The sequence below is a fragment of the Adiantum capillus-veneris genome, chromosome 6, assembly GCF_014529385.1.
Source record: "Adiantum capillus-veneris isolate H3 chromosome 6, ASM1452938v2, whole genome shotgun sequence".
In the NCBI taxonomy this organism is placed as follows: Eukaryota; Viridiplantae; Streptophyta; class Polypodiopsida; order Polypodiales; family Pteridaceae; genus Adiantum; species Adiantum capillus-veneris.
The window spans coordinates 28,383,622-28,409,702 of record NC_140936.1 but is presented as its reverse complement, the minus strand read 5'-3'; the positions used below and the strand labels follow the sequence as shown (position 1 = coordinate 28,409,702).

The window sequence follows — 26,081 nt, the reverse complement described above, 5'->3', positions numbered from 1 at the left end:
GTCCTCGGGTCTCTCTGGCGGTAATTGAGACGGTAATGAATCGGAAAAACAGTCACTGTACTGTTGTAAAAACATTGACCTTTCTTTATCTAGCACAGATAAATTTGATTCATCACAATCTGACACTTCACGTGCAAAAACCAAGTACGCAAAAAGATGCTTTTTCATTACAGAAGTAATAGCAGAAGCTGATACAGTAGGAATAGACTCCCCTTTAAGCTTTGCATCCAGAATATGAGTCTTTCCCCTGCTCTGTACAGTGATCTTTTTGTTGTAGGCATCCATGATTCCGTGTACACGAAACAACCAAGGAATACCTAACAACACATCACATCCGTCCAGTGGTATGATGTAAAATTCTTCAGCATCTACATAGGACTGGATATGTAGACGCAACTTTCCAATGATGGGTGTCACAACCTCTGTATGGCCAGGACATGCCAAACTTGCCTCTGCTGTATACCCCATCTCTTCAGGTCTGATTCCCAACTTTGAAGCCAATTCTGGGGAAATGAAGTTGGCTTTGGCACCTGGATCAAAGAAGATAAGCACTGTTTGATCCCTGACCTTTCCCCATGCTCTGCAAAGCTCACTTGCATCTGAATTTGGCTTGTCGCCCACCATATCTGGCACTAGACCAGCCATGGGCTTCTTTCCTTTCTTGTCTTCCTTGTCATCAGAATCAGCTGGCCTTTTCTTTGTAGGACAATTGTAAGCAATGTGGCCAGGCTGCTCACATATAAAGCATTTGTTCTCTGTCCTCAGGACCTTCTTTTGCTCTTCTGACTTGCGAGGAAAACGTCTTTTCCATTTCTTTGCTGGTCCTTTTTCTGATTCAGCCGTAGCTTTGTCTTTCCCTGCGTTGGCTGACTCCTGAGTCTCTTTAGGAGCCTCATTGGGAACGTGCTTCTTGGCTGAATTTTTCTTGCCTGATCCTGCCTTGACGCCAGTGTTAAATTCACAATCTTCTCCCTTGAGCAAACCATTGCCAGTGTTTGCTACCTCGATGAGCTGCGTCAAAGTAGTGACTTTTGTCTTCGTGCAGTATTTTCTCAATTCTTTGGGTAGGCCACAACAGTATTTTTCAATCTGTTCTGTCAATGGCACAAACCTATAGGAAGTTACTGGAAGTAGAGCTTTCCAAAACTTCCGATTGTAATCATCCAAATTCTTGCAAGTAGCAGCATTAAGCTGGTGCCATTCTGTCATGACATCTGCTTCAAAGTCATCAGATAACCATGCTGCTGCAAAAATCTGCTTGAAGTAAATCCATGTGGACGGAGCTTGCCCTTGAAGCAATAAAGTTGTCCACCATTGTCCCGTATTCCCTGTCAAGAAAGTGGCTGCCTTGCGGACCTTTGAAGCCTCTGTAAAGTTTCCCCCTGCATAGGCCTTGTCAAACTGCTGGAGGAATGAGAGAGCCTTCTTCCTGTCATCAAACCCTGTAAAGGTCGTGAATGACACACCTTTGCCACCTTCTTTGTACGGAGTTGGCCTCTCCAGCGGCGTTAAATTGTCATATGGAAGTGACTGAAACATGGGAACACTATTAGGGTTCATCTGTGTTCCTTGGCCGCTATTAACTTGACCTGGAAATGCCATATTTGGCTGCTGATTTGTAATTCCAGCCATACCAAAATTTGCCTGTGGCATCTCAAATTGGCCCTGAGTGCTCTGAAACCCTGGTTGCATACCCATGACACTGTACAGGAGGTTGCAGAAAGGCTAAAAACCTCGGGTTCTGCATTACTTGTGTGAACATAGCCACAGTAGTAGCCAACTGGGTCTTGAATATATCGTCATCTGTCTGTGGTGGTTTTGAGGACTCACCCACTTCATGTGTCTTTTGACCCTGTGAAGAGGAAACCTCTTCAGTCACATCATCTGGTCTGTCAGCCATAATTGCAATTCCCTGTGTCTGGTCTATGATCCCCTGTGTCTTCAAGCCCAACCTGACCAAGGCTCACTTCTATGGGAAAAAGTGATTTAATCCCGTCGATGGAACCATGAAACCGGCCTGTTCAATCCAAAAAGGGCGGTAGACTTTACTTTAAACCTTGATTTAGCTTTCACCCATTATTAGTCGTCTATTTTACCTGTACTTTCAAGACACAAGAGAGAGGAATGGGATACAGATGCTAGAATGCACCTGTATGAGAAGACCGACACCAGATTGGCCCCTAACTTAGGCGCCCCTTTCGGTATTTCTTTATTCTTTAAAAGAGGGAATAAATGTTGTGGATCCCTATAAGCTGCCCCGCACAAACTAGGCTGAATTTCAACTGTTCCGGCCTGATTTCGGCAGCATAACTGTACTAGGACCCTTCACAGTCAGTATTCCCATGCATTGACTGACATTCCCGACGCATACGGGCACTTTGCAAAACCTGGCGAGAATCTGCAGCATGCTGAATTCTCTGTTTCAGCCCTGAAAATGCGCCAGATCACCTGTACAGCGGTCCCCTTGCGTCCCCGAACCTCCTGGGGGTATTAGGGTCCGTTCAGGGCCAAAACCCTAAACCTGCAAAAATACACAGCAGGCTGTAATTTACTGTTTCGGGCTCCGTTTCACGTGCCGATCGCATCCGTAGCAAGTCCTCGAGCTCCCGCACCTGTAGGGCTACTTGCCCTTTGAATCGGACGAGATTTCTGGCGTGAAACCTCTCCGAATTCACCTGTACCTGCGGGGGAATTAGCCGCTAGCTAATCCAGTACCTGTGCAAGAGGCTCTTGCCTCGGCAATCGCGCATGAACCCACACAACTGTACATTGGTCAAATGAAGAGCCCACTAGAGGGGCATAACATACTGCCAAAGGGGAGAGAGAGGGCAGTGCGTAGCGTGCAGGGCATCACTCCTGGCACCGCACTGTGCATAAGAGGGAAAGCAAGCACTCCATAGCTCTTAACCTGTGACAAAAACTGAAAATGAGGCTCTGCCCCTCCTAAATTCAGCGCCACTTCTTGTTGCATGAGGCAAGTGCACCAGAAGGTGCCACTTGGCACATTTATAAGCATTTTCCCGTTTCGGGGTTGCCACCTAAAAATCTCCCAACCGGTTGCCCAGTTGACTTCACGGCAGAGTAAGAAAATGTTCCCTTTGTCATTCCGGAGGTAATGACATCAAGACATTTTCAGGTCCCAAAATAGCAGTTCCCTAAATTTTAGGAGATGCTGCCATTGTATCTTTCTAGGTCATCCGACTCTCTTTGTACACTGCGGCCACATCCAGAACTGAAATGTAGCCTCTGTAGCAAAGGATTCCACTTTGGCTAGTCAATGACCCCACTTGGCTAACCATAGTCCTTGTCCAACCTTAGTGCTCTCTTGCTCTCAGGCCTGGACTCCCTCTGAACAGTTCCACACTAGCTATGCAATGCAGGGCAGTTAGATTTCCCGAGGGGTATTTCCAAAAAGTGAAAGTAAATAGATAATAAGAAAGAAATCAACAAAAAGGATAGATAGTAGTCACACGCTCTGGTGACATACAGCTAGTCAACAAAGTCACAATCAGGAATATGGATACAGGGCCAATTGTGGATGAGTTTGCAGAAGCATTTGCAGGAAGGGCAATATATGCTATGAGAGATTTGTACTCAGGATATGATCAGTTCCAACTAGCAATGAAAAGCAGGGATCTGACTACCATGAGGACACCTATGGGTCTGGTGAGGATGTGTACCTTACCAAAGGGAGCAACCAATTCGGTTGCACATATGATGAATGGTATGAATAAGGTCTTACGTGACTTTATTTCCCAAGTAACTATGCCCTTTCTTGATGACGTTCCTATCAAAGGATGTGAAGAAAGTAATAAAGATGAATCTTTGGATTCCAAGGGGTGCCGCAACTTTGTGGCACAACACATAGATGATTGTGACAAGATCCTATCCAGACTGGAAGAGGTGAACCTTACCCTCTCAGGACAAAAGTTTGTGTTTGGAGTGAAGGAGGTGTTGATTGTTGGGCACATGTGTGGCCCCAATGGGAGATGACCTTGTCCAGCAAAAATTGATGCAATTCAAAAGATAAAGAAGGTATGCATATCTGTGAGTGAAGTTCGCAGATTTCTTGGTGCATGTGTATTTTATGTTATATGGATTCCACATTATGCACATGTAGCAGATCCTTTGTATCAGTTGTTAAGGAAAAACCAAAAGTTTCATTGGGGAGACGCACAAGCAAGGGCTATGAGAAAGCTAAAGGATTTGCTACAACAAGTACTGACTTTAAGAAAAGTAAACTATGAGTGTGGAAAGCCAGTAATAGTGACGGTGGATACGAGTCTGACAGGAATTGGATGGGCAATAGGGCAGGATGACAAAGAGGGACATAGGTATGTGGTAAGGTTTGGAGCCAAGGTTCTAAGGACTTGACAAAGGAACTACCCACAGATAAAACGGGAGTTGTGGGGCATGGTTACAACACTAAAGTGTGAAAAGGAGTACTTGATTGAAGCATATGTGGTTATGGAAACAGATTGTCTGCCACTCCTTGGAATGGTTACAAGCTGCTCAACACCCGACATTGCCATGCTAAGATGGATTGCTTACATTAAGTCCTTGAATCCTGAGTTCAAGCATATTGTAAGAAAAGACAATCCGGTAGCAGATATGCTGTCAAGGGCAAGGTATGAGGATGAGCAAGACATGGTAGATGATAGTGAAGATGTAGGCACAAGGTTCTACTCCATTAATCATGTTGAGCATAATGATGTTGGCACACCTAGTACACTTGAGTTGTTTTCAGAAGATGGGTATGAAGGAGATTAGTTGCTTATTGGTCGTTATTTGAGTACTTTAACAAAACAAGGTGACTGGTCTGAACATGAGTTTAAGAGGATACGCGGAAAAGCATATGGGTACTTTCTGCAGGATGGTTACTTATGGAAACATCCAAAACAGAAGGGTGCTATACCGCAATGGGTAGTATGTAACAAACAGAGTCAGGTAAAGCTCATGTAGGAGTTTCATGAGAACCTATGGGCTGGACACCGTGGTGTGTAGGCAACCTTTTCAAAGCTGAAGGAAAGGTATTGGTGGAAAGGTATGTACAAGGATGTATCCCACTTTGTGGAATCATGTGTAACATGTCAAATGTATTCAAATGTCCGACATCGTGATGGATTGCACCCTACATATCCACTAGCCATGCACTATAAATGGGTTGTGGATCTAGTCACCATGCCTTTAGGACTCTGGCAAATGAGGTACTTGGTTCTTGCAAGAGAAGACTTGACTAATCAGGTTGAAGGGCGAGCTTTAAGGACAAAGACTACAGAGGCAGTATGTAAATTTCTCCTTGAAGATGTAATCTGTTCATATGGTTGTGTGGGAAAGATAACTGCAGACAGAGGAGAGCTGGATGCCGAGGAAGCAAGGGAATTCTTTTCCAGGATAGGAATCAAGCTTTCCCTTACCACCGCTTACAATCCGGAAGGCAACGGGAAAAGTGAAAGAGGGCATCCGCCAATCATCAAAGCCTTGGCTAAATCTTGTGAAGGGAGAATTAGCGAGTGGCCAAAACTATTGCTATATGCTCTATGGACTGATCGCACGACACACAGCTCAGTAACTGGCTACATGCCTGCAGAATTGATGTATGGTCAAAAGCCTGTAATGCCCATTGAAGAGACCATTCCCACATGGAATGTGCTACATTGGCAAGATGGGCTTAGCAGAGAAGAGCTCCTTGCCTTGCGTATAAGACAGCTAGAAAGAAGGCCTGAAGACATTGAGGTTGCAAAAGAAAGATTGAAGAATGCTAGGTTGAAAAGCAAGGACTACTTTGATAGACGACACAAGCTAAGAAGGAAGGTAATTAAGCAAGGAGATTGGGTTTTAGTGTATGACAGTAGTCTTGATAACCAGCATACTGTCATGCGAAAGGTTTCAAAAAGATAGTTTGGACAGTATATAGTCAAGTACGTACATGACAATGCCACTCACACCCTGGCTGAATTGGATGGAACAGAGATAAAGATACCCATTGCAGGAAAGAGAATCAAGGTATTCAAAAGAAGAGAGGATAGTCATCCGGCTGATCAAGTAAGCGAGAATGAAGGTTTGGAATCACCAAGTGAAGATGAAGAAGAAGAAACTCCAAGAGAGTCGAACCTGCAAACATTGGTTGTGGCACATACCGGATGATGTGCAGGTTTAGAGGGGGTGGATGTCGTGCCGTGGCACGTGCATGGTGGGAACGGAAGCTAAGCCCTACAATATTATGGATTTTATGTGTATACCTTAAGCATGCATAAGTATATGCATTTTCTATTTAGCATGCAAAAAGCTAGTCGAAGTCTGATGTGTCACTCTTGTTGGGAATGGGCTTCGATCCCGGGCTTCTTTGTGAATGTCTTCTTGGAGCCATGATGAAATGAGCCTATAAAACTTACCTCCTATCTACTAGGCATCCTAGGTGGCATATGATATGTATAGCATGGCCAAAAGTGGTCTTAGTCATAGTATACCCCATGAGGTGTCATTCTACACATAGTAGGTGTACTTTGGAGTGATTATGGACCTAGAAAAATCCCTTAGAAAAGTGGTTACGAGTTTGTTTGATGTCATCCATGATGTATGCCAAGCTCTCTCTCAATTTTTTTAAAAGCTACTCTTGGAGGCTTATGGCGGCAAGGAGAAGATATTTGGAGAAAAATCTAGAAGAACCTCTAGATAATTCTTAAAGAGAAAGATCTAGAAGAACCTCTAGATATTTCTTGAAGAGAAAGATCTAGAAGAACCTCTAGATATTTCTTGATGAGAAAGATCTAGAAACTTTGAAGATAAGTTCAAGATATTTTTGAAAAAGGAGACACTTGTCACACAAATCCCTTAGATATTTCTAAGCAAATATCTTCTTCAAGAGGCAACCTCACCTATAAATAGAGCCTCTTGCTCCTCACTTGGGGGGGAAGCAAACCATCAAGCAACCAAGTGCTCAAGCAATCTCCATAATCAAGCCACTCTATCAAGCCATCACCGAACCTCCTAGCGGTCTCCTTGAGGAAAACTTTCTCTCAATTTCAGCTTAATACATCTTGAGCTTGCTACTTCATGCCTCAAGTCTTCTATCTTCTCACTTGTAATACTCATACTCTCTATGTAACCTTCTTTCATCAATAAAGACGCATTGTTGGTGGCTTGCAAACGGTGTTGGGGACTATTACACATCATCTACTTCATCAAGTTGGCTACAATATCACGAGTCTTGAGGTGTGCTTCACTTCTTTGGATTAAGCTTGTGTGGGTCTTTGTGTGTTGATTGTCTTTCTTATCTCTTTCCTCTATTGTTTGGATTGCTTTCTGAGCTTTCTTAGATGAATAACCCCGATGGTGTAACTTTTCAACCCTTTCACTTCGTGCAACATATTAGAATTAACGTTTGTATTAGTCGTAAAATCCACTTCCAACGGAGAATTGTGTTACTCTTTGGGCCGGAAAGACTGCAAGAAATTCTTCTTTCTCCACGTCCTCTTATTTTGCCACTACTAGACTACTCTAATTCCTTCGATGTGCACATATTTATTCTTCTCTAGGGGATGAGTCTTGCTTTTTTAATATTACTATGAACCAAGAAGACTTGTATACACGGCTCATTCCTATCGCTAGGCAAAATATCTACAACTTTGTAAGCACTAAGTTACAGTTTCAAAAAACCATTCGCAGTCTATTTAGAGCACAACGACTTGCTGTTATAAATGCATCAGTGAACCCTTTCATTTTACCTTTGATTAGATACGATCAAAGCCTTGATGTTTTCATCTTTGTTTTGTTTTGAGGGTTTCACGTGTGCGTATGTGTGTGTCTGCGTGTGAGATTCCAATGGCTACACACAATGTATTTGCTACAAACACTAAGCTTGCTTAAGTGAAAAGCTACACAGTCTCTCCACAGACCCTCACAGCTAGAGGCCCGGCGCCTTCCTGGCAAGACCGCCAACTCTTTGACAGTGTCTCTGTCAGAATCTGTGTGAGCTTATCTAGTGGTCGTCTTGGCTCCTGAGTGCATAGTTGCTGTATATCTCATCAATGTACACTGGCTTCGTCTCCCTCGTGAAGGTATACCGAGTATGTGTGGAGGCCTCTCCGAATGGAGCTGTGTTGAACGGGAACGATAGAGTGAAAGAATAGATGGCATGATCAATTGCTACCCCAACCTGCCTAGTTCCAACCATGAAATCCTGAAAGGAAGGAACGAGTCCTGGCGGAGGCATAACATAATCCATTGTACCAGCGCCATGCAGACGTGGAAAGCATGTAAAACCACCTGCCTTGTAGGGAATCTCTGTAGGCCATTCAAAATGGCCAATCCATGTGCAGTCCCCATATCAATCAAGTATCTGCCATACTCAGTGCGCTCCTCATCCTGTGATAATCTAGACAGGCCCATTTTTGTAATAGCAAGCTCCCGTAGGAACTCGTTTGAGGTGTCATAGAATACTGTTTGATGATGGGCAATCGTAGCATTGAAATCCCCCAAGATAATAATGTCGCCATTTCTGGAAAACTCCCATATATCATCATCCAAAATTGAGAATGGGGACTATCCTCTAGTTGATGCATATACTGACGTACTAGGAGGGAAATAGCCAATAGCGATCTAGAGATATCGGCCTGTCTCTGCCTTCAGTCTCACCCACATGTACCTAGCATGCTCATCCCTCCGAGCTATATGTATCAAAGATTGTAGCTCTTCCCTGAATAAGACTGCCACTCCTCCTGAACCTCGTCCTAGTAGACACACAGATAATGCTCAAAGTGCAATGATTAATTAGAAAATAGCCTCTTCAGTAGGCTTAGTGCCTCACAATCATTGGCTAGAGAGGTTGCATCCTCTTGCTATTGGACCATCTCATCATTTATCTTTTCCTAGGTGGCTAGAGGCCTTTCCCATATGGTGCTACAAGTTGGGCTGACCCAATTGCCGCCAAAGTTCTGGCATGTTCCACATATACCCTGCCACCCTATAGGAGCACCAAAATCGGCCACCTCCACTTTGCTCTGCATCAGCAACTAAATGGGGTATTGTGATTGTTGCATCTGCTGAATCAAAATGTAGCAGGACCTCGGTTAGACAAGTTCTTGAGACCTTGCTATTTTTATAGTGCCATGTTTGACATGAAAAACTTTTTGACTGTTCATAACTATAATTAAACCAACACCAACTTTTTGATGGTTCATAACTGTAATTAACACACACACAAAGCCCCCCCCCCCCCCCCCCCCCCCCCCCCCGCCCCCAAAAAAAGAAAAAAGAAAAAAGAAAAAACGAAAACAAGCTAGGAGATCCTGGTGCATATTAGTATTAATTTGCAGCAAGGCTAGCTAGGAGATGGTAAGAAAATGTGATGCATACTAACTTCATTCATTTTTGTCAACAGATAGGGCTGGAAAAGAGGCAGACTACAACCATAGCCTGATGAATAAAATGGACAATACATTACACGAGCATGACCATCTTTACATGGAAGAGGCAAGAAACCATCACAATCAACCTTTCCACTTTCAAAGAAAAAAGTGAAATGTAGGTATCAACACATTTATTTGAACGCAGATTAACAAGCTTCATATGAGACTCTCTGAAGAGAGTCAAGAGAAGGAGGATGCTTTACGAGTAAACGTTCTATTCACTGCAATTGATCACCATACATTAAGGCTAGGCTCCTCTTTTATTATCTGACTGTTTGTATTTCAGAGCTGCAGGAAATCGAAAGACAAAGATTATTGGCGCTTACCGCTGAAGAAAATTGGTTACGTGAAAAGGTATTTGATTTCATGTGTAATTCAATCATTTCCAAGTACAGGCTGCCATTTGTAGACTATAAATGTGTACTTTTCATGTGTACGTGCACTTTATTGTACATCTGCAGATGTGTACACATAGCAAACACTGTTCGCTGTTTGCACATCAAAGGCACACAGCATCCACAATGTCTTTCTTTTTTTGTTGAAGTTTGAAGCCCTTATTGAGGGCCTTATATTCAGATGCTTTGTGGATACCCAAAATTCACCTTGGTTCCTTATCAAGACGTCCTGTTGGGTGTGTCTGTGAGTTCAAATCTGAACATCATGTTCTTGCTGGAAATCTAAAGGGTACAATGACTTTTGCATAGGGGCCTTGCATAGAAAGTTACGAGAAAGGAAATTTCATTACACTAACATTTATATCTTTTTTCAAATCAATTTGGACTAGCTCAATCCATAACATCAGTCCTTTGGTTTTTTTCTATTTTGTTTTTGAAAGTTTATTATTTCAAACCAACACATGTATGGACACTAACAGACCTCGAGGCTTGTTCCATGTGAAATAACACACTTTCAAGAACAAAAATGCTCCCCTGGGGTTTCGATGTGAATATAATTTCACAAGATTGCATTTCTGTCACACGACACTAACAGACCTCAAGGCATAGAGTGGAGTAAAATACCACAATGGATTTAGATATTGCCAATTCCAGTAGTCATGGAGGTTTTAAAGAAAACTCTAAACCTTGATTGCAGGACAAAAAATAGTACTTGCTTACGTCATGAATGCTCATTTGTTATAAATACTTGCATTTTCAGCAATTGGACTACTTCCACTTTTCAAGTTTACTAGACTGCGAAACGTCATCCAGTGATTGCACATGCACATATGCACACATGCACGAGAAATGAAAATGTAACACAAATATGGGGTGTTCAAGTGGAAGATAAAAGGCAAACTATTCAACAGAGGGCACTGGCATTTTTTCACAGAGAGAAGCCGATAAATATTTCAACACTTCAAGTAGTCACAGCATCTTAATTACACGGGATATTAGATGCCACTTTACTTTGTTATTGTAGGATGCACATGAACAAGCTCTCAAGAATATAGCAGCATTGACCTCTGAGATGCATTCTTTACAGGTACGTTTTTCACTCATGTCATTCTTGCTTTATCCTTAAAAACAGGCATGGGCATCAATATTCATATCTCAGATTGCAATCAATCCATTTTTCTGAAAGATCCTGTATGCACGGAACTGATAGTGCTGTCCCAAATATAGATTGAGACAGAGAAGCTGATGAAGCAGCTTTCCAGAGTAAAGAAGGTTTGTTCTGGTTTATGAATAATTTGTTAAAGCCTTCTTTTTTTGAGAAAATACTGTCAATTTAGAAACTATGCTAGATAAATGCGTGTGCATTTCCACACTCGGAACTCAATAAAAAGGAACACCCATAGGCTATGCCTCTCTCAAAGAAACCACCTCTCCCGAAGAAATAGGAGCATGTAAGTGGGATTATGACATGCATCTTCACAATTTCTCTTTTTCGAGTGTCAAATGCCATGATGGAATCCCAGAACGCGGGGTTGTCATGTCCATGGAAAAATGTGTTCCTTAGTCCTCTCTTGTTAAAACTATGTTCCCGGGTGGTAAATTGCAAATGCAGAACTGGACAAACCAAATGTTTTTGGATAGAGCTCTCACTTACCAGCACCACATGCCACCATGATGTCCGAGTCCCGACCCCTTTTACCAAAATTTTCAGCCCAGAACTAGCATACGTAATTTTTTTATATTAGCATGTGTTTGCATATATAAACACCAAACTAACATCACGGAATCTGACAGTCACATGCAGGTGAGTTGGAAGAACTTGAGAAAATCATAATGTATCACAAAGAGATCGCTACAAGAGCAGATCAGGAGAAGTTGGACTTCACAGCTGAGCGAGTACGCTGTCATATAACTAAATTTTGCTTGAAGTTTGTGCCTGTGTAAGGCACTTATTGGCTCAATGGACTTTCTCTCTAAGAAACACTTTTCAAACTGCAGAAACAGCTGGTTGAAAACATTAGGTTCTTAGAAGAGAAAGCGAAAGTATTAGAAAAGAAACTAGAATTGGAGAGACTTCACTTTTCTGAAACTTTACAGAATGAGCTGATGAAGGTTTTTCTCTCTCTCTCTCTCTCTCTCTCTCTCTCTCTCTCTCTCTCTCTCTCTCTCCGCACAGACATGGGGCTAGTACAGTGGATTATGTCATGACTTCACCGAGCTTCATTTCTAGTATTCAGGATCTTAGTGTGGGATCTAGACCTGTTGGAATAGCAGCGGACCATGTTTTTCAGTCTCCTTCCAGTACAGTGCTTCTCAGACACCACAAATGATTGCACACACACGATATGCTTTTACACCAGAGACCGATTCGGTGTATGTAGAGGAGATTTACAGACGGATGTGGGCAGCCGAGCCAGTTTATACTGTGGAGGAGATTACTACTCTATTGAATGATCTTGCATGGGGCAGCAACCGAGGCATACCCACATACTCGACCAGATCAGAGAAGACGTTCTGGGAGCATACCTCAAAATAGTTGGTATGATGATGAGTGCAGAGAGATGAGAGCTCAGATTCAGGGCGAGCTTGTACTTGGGGTGATCACATATAAACAGTCTCGGATTGCTCTTCGGCGTCTAGTACGACGGAAGAAGCGGGCCTTTTTAGCCCAGTTGGAACGTGATTTGTATCAGCTCTTTTTGAGTCGAGATTCAGGGGAGGCTCGGCGTTTCTTCCATGAGCACCCCCCCCCTCCAGTGATTACTTCTCCCGAAATTTGGGGTCAGTATGCAGCATCATTATATACAATACCGGGGCAACCGCCTCTAGCAGACCCCCCAGAGCCATGCCCAGACACCAGTACCTTCTTTACCACTGAGATGGTGAAGAAGGCCATTGACAGGATGAAGACTAGGAGAGCATATGATCATGATGATTTGGTGGCAGAGCACTTGATACATGCTAGAGATTTATTGTCAGAGGTTCTTGCGCGGTTGTTTAACCGGGTCATGTGTGAGGGACTGCCCAGGTCTTGGAGTTTATCTACTATTGTACCTCTCTTTAAAGCAGGGGATCCCAAGGTACCAGGGAATTACCGTACTATTATGGTAGGGCACACATTAGCACGGTTGTATGCGTCTATCCTGGAGCAGCAACTGAGTAAATGGGCAGAAAATGAGGGCATACGAGCAGCAGGACAGGCTGGATTTAGGAGGGGTTTCTCCACCTTGGACCATATTCTTACACTCAGAGCCATTATTGAGGAGGGTAGGGCACATGGGAGACGGATGTATTGTTGCTTTGTGGATTTCCGCAAAGCATTCTATATAGTACCGAGAGCCACATTGATGCGCAGGTTACAGGAGTTGAGAGTGCCCACAGAGATCATTTGGGGGATCATAGCTTTATACGGCTCAGTGATTGGCCACGTACGCACTCCTGAGGGGATTTCTAACATTGTGCATTCCACTATTGGTGTGAAGCAGGGGTGTCCTCTGTCCCCTACACTATTTGGTATGTATGTAGATGAGGTTTCTGACTACATTGAAAGAGAAGGCGACAGAGGTGCTCAGCTAGCAGGGACATGGATCCCTTGGTTACTATATGCTGATGATATTGTGTTGATATCAGAGTCACCAGAGGGCATGCAGAGACAGTTGGATGCATTACACAGCTTTGCGGAGGATAGTAGATTGTCTGTGAACCTTGGTAAAACCAAGGTTATGGTGTTTAACACTACTCCGCAGTGGGTGAGGAGATCGACACCTACACTCGTATATGGTCAGGACACTGTGGAATACACAGATGCATATACATATCTTGGGGTGGTATTCTCGGGACCGAGGTTTGCTCTGAGGAGAGCAACAGAGACTAGACTGTCTAGAGCATATGCAGCACTGGGAGGGCTAGAGAGGATGTGTTCGCAGGTTCAGTTTCAGGAACCATGAACAAAGCTATGGCTTTTTGATACTTTGGTTACTTCAGCTATGCTTTATGGGGTACAGGTGTGGGGACCATCTGTGGATCATGACAGGTGGAGGAGCATGGAGAGGCCCTTGGTATCTATGATCTCTCGGATGATTAGAGCCAAGTCCTCCGTACCACATGCGATTATTCGAGCGGAGCTAGCAGCCCCTCCTATAGAGATTGAGGCTATTACCAGATCCGTGTCCTTTTTGCACAGCCTATGGGATACACGTGGAGGCAGGAACGCTAGATTGGCTCTGGAGTCTTCTAGACAGTTAGCGACGCAGGGAGACACATCATGTTGGTATGCGCAAATGACCTCTTGGTTTCAGCGGCATGGTTTCAGCCTAGATAGACTGCCTCCTTTTCAGTATTCCTTGGATCACCTTCACTACCAGTCACACGGACGGAGATCACTAGACTTATTCGTCAGGATCTTATACAATTGGACACCAAGAGGACATGGGTAGAGCCAGTGCAAGAGTTGGGCACGAAGATGGCTTTCTACAAGGAGCATCTTCTCCAACTCTCGGGAGATGGGTTTGTGATTCGTTCGAGCTACATGGACACTCATCTGTCTCATAGTTTGCGATGCGCTATAGGTCAGATCCGCACATGCTCGCACCATTTGGAGATTGAGACGGGCAGATTCAGAGGGATACCACCGGAGAGCAGGATATGTAAATTATGCGGTACAGAGACAGAGACAGAGTTACATTACATATGCCACTGCACTGTGTATTATGAGATACGAGGGCGCTTCCATTGCTTATTCAGGGAGGGCTTTGGACCCCTAGATAGAGTCATGAAGTATGAGGATCAGAGATGCCTTGGCTTATATCTACTTCAGCTACAGCGGCATAGGGACAGTTTGTTGAGGAAACATGGGACACGACAGTCACAGAGACGGATCACAGATTTCTTTGGATCGGGAAATCCAGGAGAGCAGCCACCAGCGCAGAGTTGTGCCCGCGTGCATACCAGAGGCACCCTCATTGACAGGGCGATTGAGCTTGGGAGATCGAGGCGACCACGACCGAGACACAGGAGCACACTCCATCGACGGAGACTTCAGCAGAGGATCAGGGACATCCTAGCACGGCATCCGGAGTGTCATTGAGAACTTACTCTACACTTCATTTTCACTATCACTACTCACTTCTCACTTTTATTTTTTGCATTCAGTACCTTTGTACTTTTGTATTCAGACATTGTACTAGTTTCACCACTTTGTATCAGCTGGTCTCATAGGTCATTTTGGCCTTTTGAAGACGTTATATATCATATCATATCTCTCTCTCTCTCTCTCTCTCTCTCTCTCTCTCTCTCTTTGCCTTGATTAGAGCCAAGGCCTCCGTACCACACGCGATTACCCGAGCTGAAGTAGCGGTCCCTCCGATAGAAATTGAAGCTCTTACCAGATCAGTGTCCTTTATGCATGGTTTGTGGGATACAAATAACTGCCGATATACTAGATTGTCCCTCGAATCCTCTCGACAATTGGCAATGAAAGGGGATACATCATGCTGGTATGCGCAACTATCATCGTGGTTTCAGAGACACGGGTTCAGTATGGAAAGATTACCCCCCTTCCAATACTCACTTGAGGCTCCATCACTGGCAATTACACGAACGGAGATTAATAAAATCATCCGACAGGATCTTATACAGTTGGATACTAAGAGGACATGGGTAGACCCTACACAAGAACTGGGCACGAAGATGGCCGACTACAAAGAAAACTTCCTACAACTATCTGAAGATGGATTTGTGATTCGCTCGAGTTACATGGATACCCACCTGTCTCATGGTTTGAGATGTGCTATTGGTCAGATTCGTACATCCTCACACCAGTTGGAAATTGAATTTGGCAGATTTAGGGGAATCCCACTTGAAAGCAGAATTTGCAAGTTATGCGGAATGGAGCCGGAGACAGAATTACAATACATATGCCACTGCACAGTATACTACGAGATACGTGGGCATTTTCACTGCCTCTTTAAAGAAGGCTTTGGACCTCTAGATAGAATCATGCAATACCAAGATCAAAGATGCTTAGGCTTGTACCTACTGGAACTACATCGGCACATGGATAATCTAATGAGAAGACAAAGAGCACTACAGCCTGAGAGGCAGATCACAGATTTCTTCAGATCGAGTGAAGCAAGAGTGGAAGGGGAAGCAGGAGGCCAGCAGCCAACACAAAGGAGTACCCACATTCATACCAAAGGCACCCTAATTGACAGAGCGATTGAGCTTAGGAAATCGAGACGACCAAGACCAAGAGGCAGAAGCACACTTCACCGGAGGAGACTACAACAAAGGATTAAAAGAATTCTAGCCAGACACCCAGAATGCTCCTAAGAAGTTTATTTAATACTTTGTATTTAGTTTTTCACATTCACTTTCACACTTTTCACACCTAGTACTTTAGTACTAAGGTACCCAGACATTGTAACAGATTCACCACTTTGTATCAGTTTGGTCTCATAGGTCATTCTTGCCTTTTGAAGACGTTAATATAACATTTCATTTCATTTCATTTCATTTCTCTCTCTCTCTCTCTCTCTCTCTCTCTCTCTCTCTCTCTCTCTCTCTCTCGCTCTCTCTCTCTCTCTAGTACTAAGGTACCCAGACATTGTAACAGATTCACCACTTTTGTATCAGTTTGGTCTCATAGGTCATTCTGGCCTTTTGAAGACGTTAATATAACATTTCAATTTTTTATTTCAATTTCTCTCTCTCTCTCCCCCCTACACTAAAGAAAACTCTCTCTCTCTCTCTCTCCCCCCTCCCTCCTACACTTAAGAAAACGGGCATACTTCTTGGAGATGACCTCACAGTCACACAACTTGCTCAGATGAAGGAAGTTATACCCGAGATAATGACAGCTCTAGAGAAGGGGAAATTGGCCTTCTACAGGGATGCACGAGTGGTTATTGTAGAGAAGCGTCCCGCATGACAGTGCGAGACCTGTGGGACCACACGCAAAGTGGCTACATGGAATTGTAATGGATCTTTGCGCCTTGATGTAGGGGCCTTTGAGGATCGTTTCATAGGGAGAGACATCATTTTCTACTCTGAGACGCATCACGCCCCGGGCAGTCCATGCCCCATGTGAGCGGGTACAGATGGGAGACAACTTGCAGACAGGAGACTTGATCGGAGCACAGAGGACGAGGTTCAGGAGGAGAGTCAGGGAGGAGCTACAATCTCTGATACATATAGCTCAGAGGGATGAGAATGCTAGGTACATGTGGGTGAGACTGAAGGCACAGACATGCAGATATCTCTACATCGCTATTTGCTATTTCCCTCCTAGTACGTCAATATATGCATCACCTAGAGGACAATCCTCCTCTATTTTGGATGACGATATACGGGAGTTTTCCAAAGATGGCGACATTATTATCTTGGGGGATTACAATGCTAGGATTGCCCATCACCAAATAGTATTCTATGACACCTCAAACGAGTTGATGCGGAAGCTTGGTATTACAGAAATGGGCTTGTCTAGATTATCACAGGATGAGGAGCGCACTAAGTATGGCAGATACTTGGTCGATATGGGGACTGCACATGGATTGGCCATTTTGAATGGCCTACAGAGATTCCTTGCAAGAGGTGGTTTTACATGCTTTCCACATCAGCATGGCGCTAGTACAGTGGATTATGTTATGGCTCCGCTAGGACTCATTCCTTCCTTTCAAGATTTCATGGTGGGAACTAGGCTAGTTGGGGTAGCAATCGATCATGCTATCTTGTCTTTCACTCTATCGTTCTAGTTCAACACAGCTCCATTGGGAGAGGCCTCCACAAGTACTCGTTATACCTTCACGAGGGAGACGGATCCCGTGTACACGGATGAGATATATAGGCAGTTATGCACTTAGGAGCCAGGACGACCACTAGATGAGCTCACCCAGATTCTGACAGAGACGCTCCATGATGCAGCATCAGAGGCATATCCCCACAGCCAGTCTTCGTGCTCCCCACAGCCAGCCTACACGAAGACGATTTGGGAGCATGCCTCAAAATAGTTGGTATGATGAGGATTGTAGAGAGACAAGGATAAGATTACAGAGAGAGGTGCTCATGGGTACTACTACACATAGACAATCACGGATTATCTTTCGCCGCCTACTGCGACGAAAGAAGAGGGCTTACCTATCTCAATTAGAGCGTGTATCAGTTGTTTATGAGTCAGGACTCTAGTGAGGCATGGAGGCTTTTCAATGAGCACTCTCCACCGCCAGCCATCACTTCCACAGAGACATGGGGGGAATATGCTACATCTCTCTATACAGCATAAAGGCAGCCACCTTTGCCTGACCCTCCAGAGGCATGCCCAAAAACATGTACTTTTTTTACTGTTTGAGAGGGTAAGGAAAGCCATTGACAAGATGAAGACAGGAAGAGCACAGGATCATGATGGTCTGGTAGCAAAGCACTTTAACCATGCCCGAGATATGCTTGCAGAGCCTCTTGCTATGGTGTTTAATAGAGCCATGTACGAGGGTTTCCCTGAGACTTGGAGTATGTCCACTATTGTGCCTATCTTCAAGTTGGGAGATCCTATGCTTCCCAAGAATTACCGAACCATCATGGTTGGTCACACTCTGGCTAGGCTATATGCATCAATTCTTGAGCATGAGTTGAGTGGATGGGCAGAGAGAGAGGGCATACGGGCAGCAGGACAATCAGGGTTCAGGAGAGGTTTCTCCACTCTTGACCATATTTTGACACTCAGAGCCATTATTGAGGAGGGTAGACACCATGGCAGGAGGATATATTGTAGCTTTGTGGATTTCCGCAAAGCCTTTGATAGAGTGCCACGAGCTAGGCTCATACATAGATTGCAAGACATGGGGGTGCCCACAAAGCTGATCTGGGGGATCTTAGCTTTATACAGGACAGTGGTAGGACAGGTATGCACTACTCAGGGCATGGCCGACATGGTTCACTTCACCATTGGGGTGAAGCAGGGTTGTCCCCTATCTCCGACTCTCTTTGGGGTATATGTAGATGAGTTTTCAGATTATGTACTGGCAAAGGGTGATAGAGGCATAGTTACCGGGGAACGCCCCCTAGCCCCCGTTCCGGTGTTCCGGGGGGCAGTTCCCTTCCCGAACGTTTCGGAACGTCCCGGAATGTCTGACGTTCCGGGTGGCCAATGCAAACCGGAACGGCCGTTCCGGAACGTTCCGAAACGCCCCCGGACCGTTCCGGAATGCCCCTGGAACGGCCAACGGCTACAAACAAATTTGGCAAAAATTGAAAAAATTGAAGTAAATGTTTGGGCTTCTTTTGAAAGTGTGCAAGGCCTCAAGGACTCATAAAATGCACCCCCCTCCCCCTTTCTCTTCACAAGCTAATCCTCAAGGCTCAAGCTCTCTCCCTCTCACTCTCAAGATCTCTCCCTCTCAAGACTCACTCTCTCAAGGCTCAAGGCTTCAAGCCTTCAAGCTCTCTTCCTCTCCCTCCCACTCTCTCAAATCTCTCCCTCTCCATCTCACTCTCTCTCTCTCTCTCTCTCTCTCATTATCTAGTCATAGCAAGGTTGAATGGTCTTCAAAACGAGTTTTTTGTGAGTATTAGAGTCAAGGCACTCTAATACTCCTTGTATTTAAACACAAGGAGCTAAAAATTGCACTATTTGGGTGTTTTTTATACCTCCCGTTCCGCGACGTTCCCGTTCCGGACCCCTAGCCGTTCCCCTGTTCCGCGGGGATCCCGTTGCCGTTCCCGTTCCGCGTTCCGGGTAACTATGGATAGAGGTGCTCAGCTTGCAGGGACATGGATTCCGTTGCTATTATATGGTGATGATTTTGTGCTGATCTCAGATTCTCCAGAGGGGATGCAGCGTCATTTGGATGCATTGCATGTATTTGCACGGGATAGTGGATTGTCTGTGAACCTTGGTAAGACCAAGGTAATGGTGTTTAACACCACGGCACAGTGGGTAAGGAGGTATGCAGATACATACACTTATCTTGGGGCGGTTTTCAGTGGCCCAGTATTTTCCGTGAGGCGTGTAGCAGATACGCGATTGACCAGAGCCTATGCAGCATTGGGGAGACTTGAGAGGACATGTTCGCAGGTTCAGTTCATCGAACCTCGGACAAAGCTTTGGCTCTTTGACACTTTGGTCACTTCGGCCATGCTGTACGGAGTGGAGATATGGGGCCCCTCAGTTGATCATCATAACAAAGTTGGCAGTACTGATGGATGGAGATGTATGGAGAAGCCCTTGGTGTCTATGATTTTTTTTTTTGATGATTAGGGCCAAGGCCTCAGTACCACATGACATTATTAGGGCGGAGCTCTCTGCTCCTCCATTGGTAGTGGAGGCACTCACTCGATCAGTTTCATTTATGCATAGCACTTGGGCTCTCCCTAGAGACAAATATGCTCGATTAGCACTAGAGTCTTCGCAACAACTAGCATTGCAAGGAGATAGATCATGTTGGTATGCAGAGATGGCATCTTGGTTTCAGTTACATGGCTTTAGTATGAATCAGCTACCCCCATTTCAATACTCTCTGGATGCACCCTCCATCTCCCTCACTAGGGTAGAAATTACCAAGCTCATCAGACAGGACTTGATTCAGCTGGATACAAAGAGGACATGGATACAACCTACTCATGAGCTAGGTACGAAGATGACTTTCTATAGGGAGCATCTTCTCCAACTCACGGAGGATGGTTTTGTGATCAGACGAGGATACATGGACACTGATCTATCCCACGGGATACGATGTGATATTGGTCAGATACGCACATCCTCACATCAGCTAGAGATCGAGACAGACAGATTTAAAGGAGTACCCGTTGAGTCTAGGATTTGTCAGGTGTGGCAGATAGAGCCAGAGAAAGAGCTACATTACATATGTCACTGCCCAATATACTATGAGATACGTGGCCGCTTACACTTTCTATTCATAGAGGGTTTTGGGCCACTTTCTAGAGTCATGAGATACCAGGATCAGAGATGCCTCAGATTATACTAACTGGAGATTCGCAAACATACTAACTGCAGATCTTTCAGGAAAATTGCAGATTTTTAGGAAATTACAAATTTTCAAGAAATTGCAGAATTCAAAAATTGCAGAATTGACAGAAAATTGCATAAAGTAGGTTTTTGTCGTATTTTGCAGAAATTGCAGGAAATGCACACAATGTATGCTTAGTGTGAGAGAACATGTATGCATAATGTGGAAGCACTTGTGCGTGTAGGTCAATTTTTTCTCGGTTTTGGCAACAATCAAACATGAGGAGGCAGAATGATAAGGCCGATCCCTTAGAAGATGCAGTTTAAAAGTGCAAAAGAAGAAATGGCCGAAACCATTAACAAGATCAACCACCACCTATTCGGGACAATAAAAATGCTCAAAGATCGCGATTTGGTCCAAGAAAAAAAGATCACGGCAATGGGAGATCTGGTGATGGCCCAAGACGAAGAGATTGCGTCACTCAAGAAGGAGCTCGCGAGCTCGCTGAGGCACCATCACGAAACACGCTTCAAGAGGGAGAATTGTAACCCTCTGTATTAGAAGAAGAAAACACAATCAAAGAGCAAGTGCGAGCCATCAAAGAGGGGGAAGAGCAACATAAAGAAATGACGACTTCTTGGGTGGATGTTATTACAAAGACCCAACAGAAAGCAGATGGGGCTGAGAAATGGATTGAGAAGACGTGTACGCTCTCTAGATGTGAGAATTTGCGGCCTTAAAGACAAAGATAATGTAGACGAAGAGGTAAAAGAACTCATGGCTTTGATGGGGGTTCATGAGCTGATGCACTCAAGAGCTTGGAGAGTGGGCAACAAGAAAAATGGGAACAAGGGGGAAACCTTGAAAGAAAGCGCACTATTCCCTCCATAGAAGCGAAGGACTTTTTGAAAAAGAGACCAACTCTTAAGAAGACAGGTATCTCTCTCGGGGATGACCTTACCCTCTCACAGGTCGCCCATACACAGGAGGTAATGCCAGAGAATAGAGCGGCAAGGGAAAAAGATAAGATTGCTTTTTACCGAGATGGAAGAGTGGTGATATTGGAGCCACGCTCCACATGACGGTGTGAGGCCTATGGGACCACACTCAAAGTTGCTACCTGGAATTGTAATGGATCTATGCCTCTTGATGGGGGTGCTTTTGAGGAGAGTTTTACCGGGAGAGACATCATCTTCTACTTTGAGACACATCTGGCCTCTGGGCAGTCTATGCCTCACATTAGTGCTCACTGGATCCACCTCTCTGACTCGTACACAGTCCGAGATCACCAGGCTCATCCGCTAGGCTTGACTCAGCTAGACACCAGGAGGACATGGATACAGCCAACACAGAAGCTGGGCAAGAAGATGGCTTTCTATAGAGAGCATCTTCTCTAGCTTACAGCGGACGGTTTTGTGATGAGGCCCAGATACAGGGACACCCACTTGTCTCATGGGATATGGTGTGCTATTGGTCAGTTGCGGATCGAGACTGGGAGATACAACGCAGTACCAACAGAGGCCAGGACATGCCTCCTGTGTGAGATGGAGCCTCAGACAGAGTTATACTACACATGCCACTGCCCCGTCTACTATGAGATACGAGGCCACTTCCACTCGTTGTTCAGAGAGGGCTTTGGACCACTCTCCAAAGTCATGAGGTACGAGGATCAAAGATGCTTGGGTTTGTTTCTGCTCGAGCTGCACGAATATCTGATTTGTGTCATGTTTTATCATTAGCCGCGCCTGATACGAAGGCTAGCTGTTTATGCGGCTTTGCAACTTTGGAGTCACTTGAGAGACTGCCAATATAAAATTTCAGGAGCCACTGTCAAAATTCTAGAGTAGATCCCAAGTATGTCTTTGGTATTGTTTCATTTGAGCCTGCATTGATAAGTATCATCATAGAGGGGGTCGTGTAGCTACTCCTCAGTAGGTGACACCATTGCATTGTGTAATTTCAGACAGACATTGGATGCTTGACAGCTAATGTGTTGGGTTTGCAGTATAAGGAGGATAGGAGAACATGGGAACAAGAAGCTCAAAATGCCAGGCATATTGCAGGGATCAATGAGCAGAGACTTCAAGAGGTGATTGTGTCAAATTGTCTTGATTCTTGCAGGCATTGCGATTCCTAAACCTGAGTTTCTCCTTTCATGGTGACAGTTACAATCAGAGCAAGAACAGAGAAGGTTGGAACAAGAAAAGAAGTTGCAGGAAGCTGAGACAGTTTTATCCAAAGCTGTTCAACAGCAGTTTGGTGAGCTAAGGTCTACAACTGGGGGTGGTTTGAATTTTCTCAAGTATTCCAAGTATTAGGCCGACCTTTGGTTGATGTGGGCCTCACTTTGGTGCAGGTCAGTTTACTTACCATTTCGTAGGGCATTAAATGCATTACCAAATTATTCAAGAGCTCTTAAGACATTGTTCTTAGAATAGTGTTAGTCTGGCATGTTTTTTTTTGGTGTGTAACCTCAAGATTGAAATATGTTTCTTGAAGTATTTGCCTATTCTGGTTTGTCTGGAGTAATTTTCATGAAGTTTTCTGTCGATGGAAAATGAGCTCTGCTAGATTGTTTGTAGATGAATGGACATTATGGCTATCTAGAGCTCATATCATTTGATCTTTGAGAAAACGTTTGATGAGCTTTGATTTATCAGCAACTTTAGATGCTCTTTTTTCTGAAACTAGATGCGACACACTAGGGTTCAAGAGGTCAGGCGTTGTATTTCTTTCAAATGAATAACAATGAAACCTTACATGAAATAGCGTAGGACATTGGGCACCCAAGGCCTTTTCCTTCTCAATTTGAAAGGAATTCTTAGGCAAGGACTTTGATTATGCTCCTTACGGCAAGCATCATCTGAGGTCATTAGCTTCTATGAGTCAAAGAAAGCATAGCTTAGAGTGATTCATTTACTCAAATAATGCGTCTTAATACATCGTTATGTTTAAAGTTTAAAGTTGCACAAGAAAATGGTGTTGTAGACAAGCTGAAGGTGGGTAATGATCACAAGTATCAGATCTAGCTCTACTCTGGTCAGATCGATCCCATGCAATTATCCCTGGTGAAGCTCGCTTCATGTAGAGAGTAACCTCTTTTTGAAAACCCAAAAGTACCTTTTACCTTTTACGTTAAGCCCTAAATGCCAAGCTCTAATCGCTAAACCCTAACCTGTTTTGAAAACCCAAAGAGTACCTGTTATCCTAAACCCTAAACCCTGCTCCGAAAACCCAAAGAGTTACTTTTAACCTAAACCCTAAATCCTAAACAAGTCCAGGTTGGGAAAGGGCTACCAGGCAAGCAAGAAATCATCTGACACAGAGTGCATGAAATGTTTTGTACCCTCTTACGAAAAGAAAAGTGAATGGACCTATAGGACATCATTGTTTGCTATGAAGGTAGAGAAAAATTTGTACCAAAGACTAATCCTGGACCTTCAGCCTAGTCACTTAGTGTCGTCTTGTTAGCCGCCGCAGCATGAGACAATCTTGGAGGGAGCAGTAATTCGAGCCTTCATAAATTATCTGAGGGAGGCCAGCAGGATTTCTTAAGGACTCCCTCCCAAGATATATCCAGATGAGTCATTTGCACCATGATTCGAGGCAACACCTCAGGCTTGAATGCGAGTTATCGTGCCTAATGGCCATTCCTTCGAGGAACGCTAGTGCGGTTCAAGCCTATCGATGCTGGGCAATCTATACCTCTTAGATGTACACACATGATGCCATGAAAGTAAGTGATCCTTGTTTGACCATAATATGGAACGCATCAGGGTGTAATTTTTGCTAAATTTGACGGAAGAGAGAGAGAGAGAGAGAGAGAGAGAGAGAGAGAGAGACTTTGGTACAACCCTTGTTTCACCCTTGTTTCTTGATCATTTATTTGGTTGCAGGAAGGTTTCCAAGTACGAGAAAGTCGCTGTACAGATTGCAGACTTTCGACGACCCTTGTGCATTGTATATGCCATAGTAACAGGAAATGGCCGTTTTCAGGTCTCCGTTCCCCGTTCCCATTCCAAGTTCCCGTTCCGAATCCCCGTTCTGTGTTTCAAACGTGAGCACCCATAACAGGGAATGGCATTTCGTTCGGCGTTCCCGTTCCGGTTTCCCGTTCCTGGTAACTATGGTATATGCAACCTCGCAAAGTGAGGCGAATAACTATCTTCACTAACAATCAACTGTTATGGCAGTTGCAAAGAGCCGAGAGTTCCATGCTCACACAAAGCATGTCAAGGTGCATCATCATTATTTTAGGGAGACTTTGCGCTGGAGAGAACAACTTGGCTTATGTGCCTATGTAGGACAACCTTACTAATCTTATCACAAAGGCTCTACCTCTTGAGAAGTTTGAAGCTTTTTGCAAAGCTTTGGGCTTGTGGATTGATCACATAGGATGTGGCACATCGCTATACGTAATGCCAATTCATGTTCATGACCATATAATATGGAAATGTTACATGGAATCTTAGTTTCTTATTAAATTCAATCAATAGAGAATTTTTCACCTTTTGGTTTTCTTCTTTCCATGGTAAGTTGGCTGCACCTTTTTGACAATTGATATTACAAAGGAATGGTCTTGCCACCATGCATGGGGCATAAATGTATCTCTATTACATTATTTCCTTGTGAAGAATAATTTTATTGGCCTAACATGAACATACAATCTGAAAAACTTCATGTCTACTTGTATTGTATGTAAGGTTTTATTTTTGTTCTAAAAATAACGGGCGAGATGAGGCTATAGACCTCCTCGGATACTAGGCAATTGAACACAGATAAGCATTTATCATTCTTGCATGTTTTTTTTTCAACAAAATTATGCTTTGTCATGGGCAAGGCTCCCTTAGAGCTTGTCTTTGGCCATTTATCACCAATAGTAGTAAATCTTGCACTTAAATGTTCTTGAGGCTAAGAATAGCTAAACACTTTTCCAAATCCTCTTTGAAATGTCCCAAGCTATGTAGAGATATCAAGCTCAATACACTAATTGGACCAAGAAACATAGCATTTGAAGAACAATATGTATGGTCTAAAATGGACAAAACACTAGAATAGTGAAAAACATCCAAAGGTTAAATTTATACCTAGATTTTATGGACCGTATACCTTTAAAAGATCCATTAGAATGCATATAGGTTGGAATTGCCTCATTGGTATATACATAGTTTCTTTGGAATTGCTTTTTTGGTAGATACACAATTTTTGTTGTAGAATTTGTAATGCCTATTCCGAGTGAATCTTTTTTGTTGCTTCCATGACACATGGTTCTCATTTGTTGATAGATGATTTAGAAGTTTTGATTTTTAAACTAATTT

General features: G+C 43.9%; 1 protein-coding gene across 8 annotated transcripts in view; it reads left to right on the top strand.

Moving 5' to 3' along the window:
- LOC147455284 (uncharacterized) overlaps positions 1 to 25,560 on the top strand; it is a 90,377-nt gene extending 64,817 nt beyond the window's left edge. The window contains exons 14-24 of one of the 8 annotated variants that reach the window (XM_086514100.1): positions 9,383 to 9,474; positions 9,556 to 9,615; positions 9,705 to 9,764; positions 10,830 to 10,892; positions 11,033 to 11,077; positions 11,600 to 11,701; positions 11,804 to 11,917; positions 22,769 to 22,852; positions 22,929 to 23,119; positions 24,660 to 24,883; positions 24,957 to 25,560. In XM_086514100.1, coding sequence (XP_086370226.1) covers positions 9,383 to 9,474; positions 9,556 to 9,615; positions 9,705 to 9,764; positions 10,830 to 10,892; positions 11,033 to 11,077; positions 11,600 to 11,701; positions 11,804 to 11,917; positions 22,769 to 22,852; positions 22,929 to 23,081 — 773 coding nt within the window. In that variant the 3' untranslated portion in view covers positions 23,082 to 23,119; positions 24,660 to 24,883; positions 24,957 to 25,560. The remainder of the gene's footprint in view (positions 1 to 9,382; positions 9,475 to 9,555; positions 9,616 to 9,704; positions 9,765 to 10,829; positions 10,893 to 11,032; positions 11,078 to 11,599; positions 11,702 to 11,803; positions 11,918 to 22,768; positions 22,853 to 22,928; positions 23,120 to 24,659; positions 24,884 to 24,956) is intronic. The other 7 variants (XM_086514102.1, XM_086514101.1, XM_086514103.1 and 4 more) reach the window with 7 other exon arrangements.
- Positions 25,561 to 26,081: the final 521 nt, after the last annotated feature.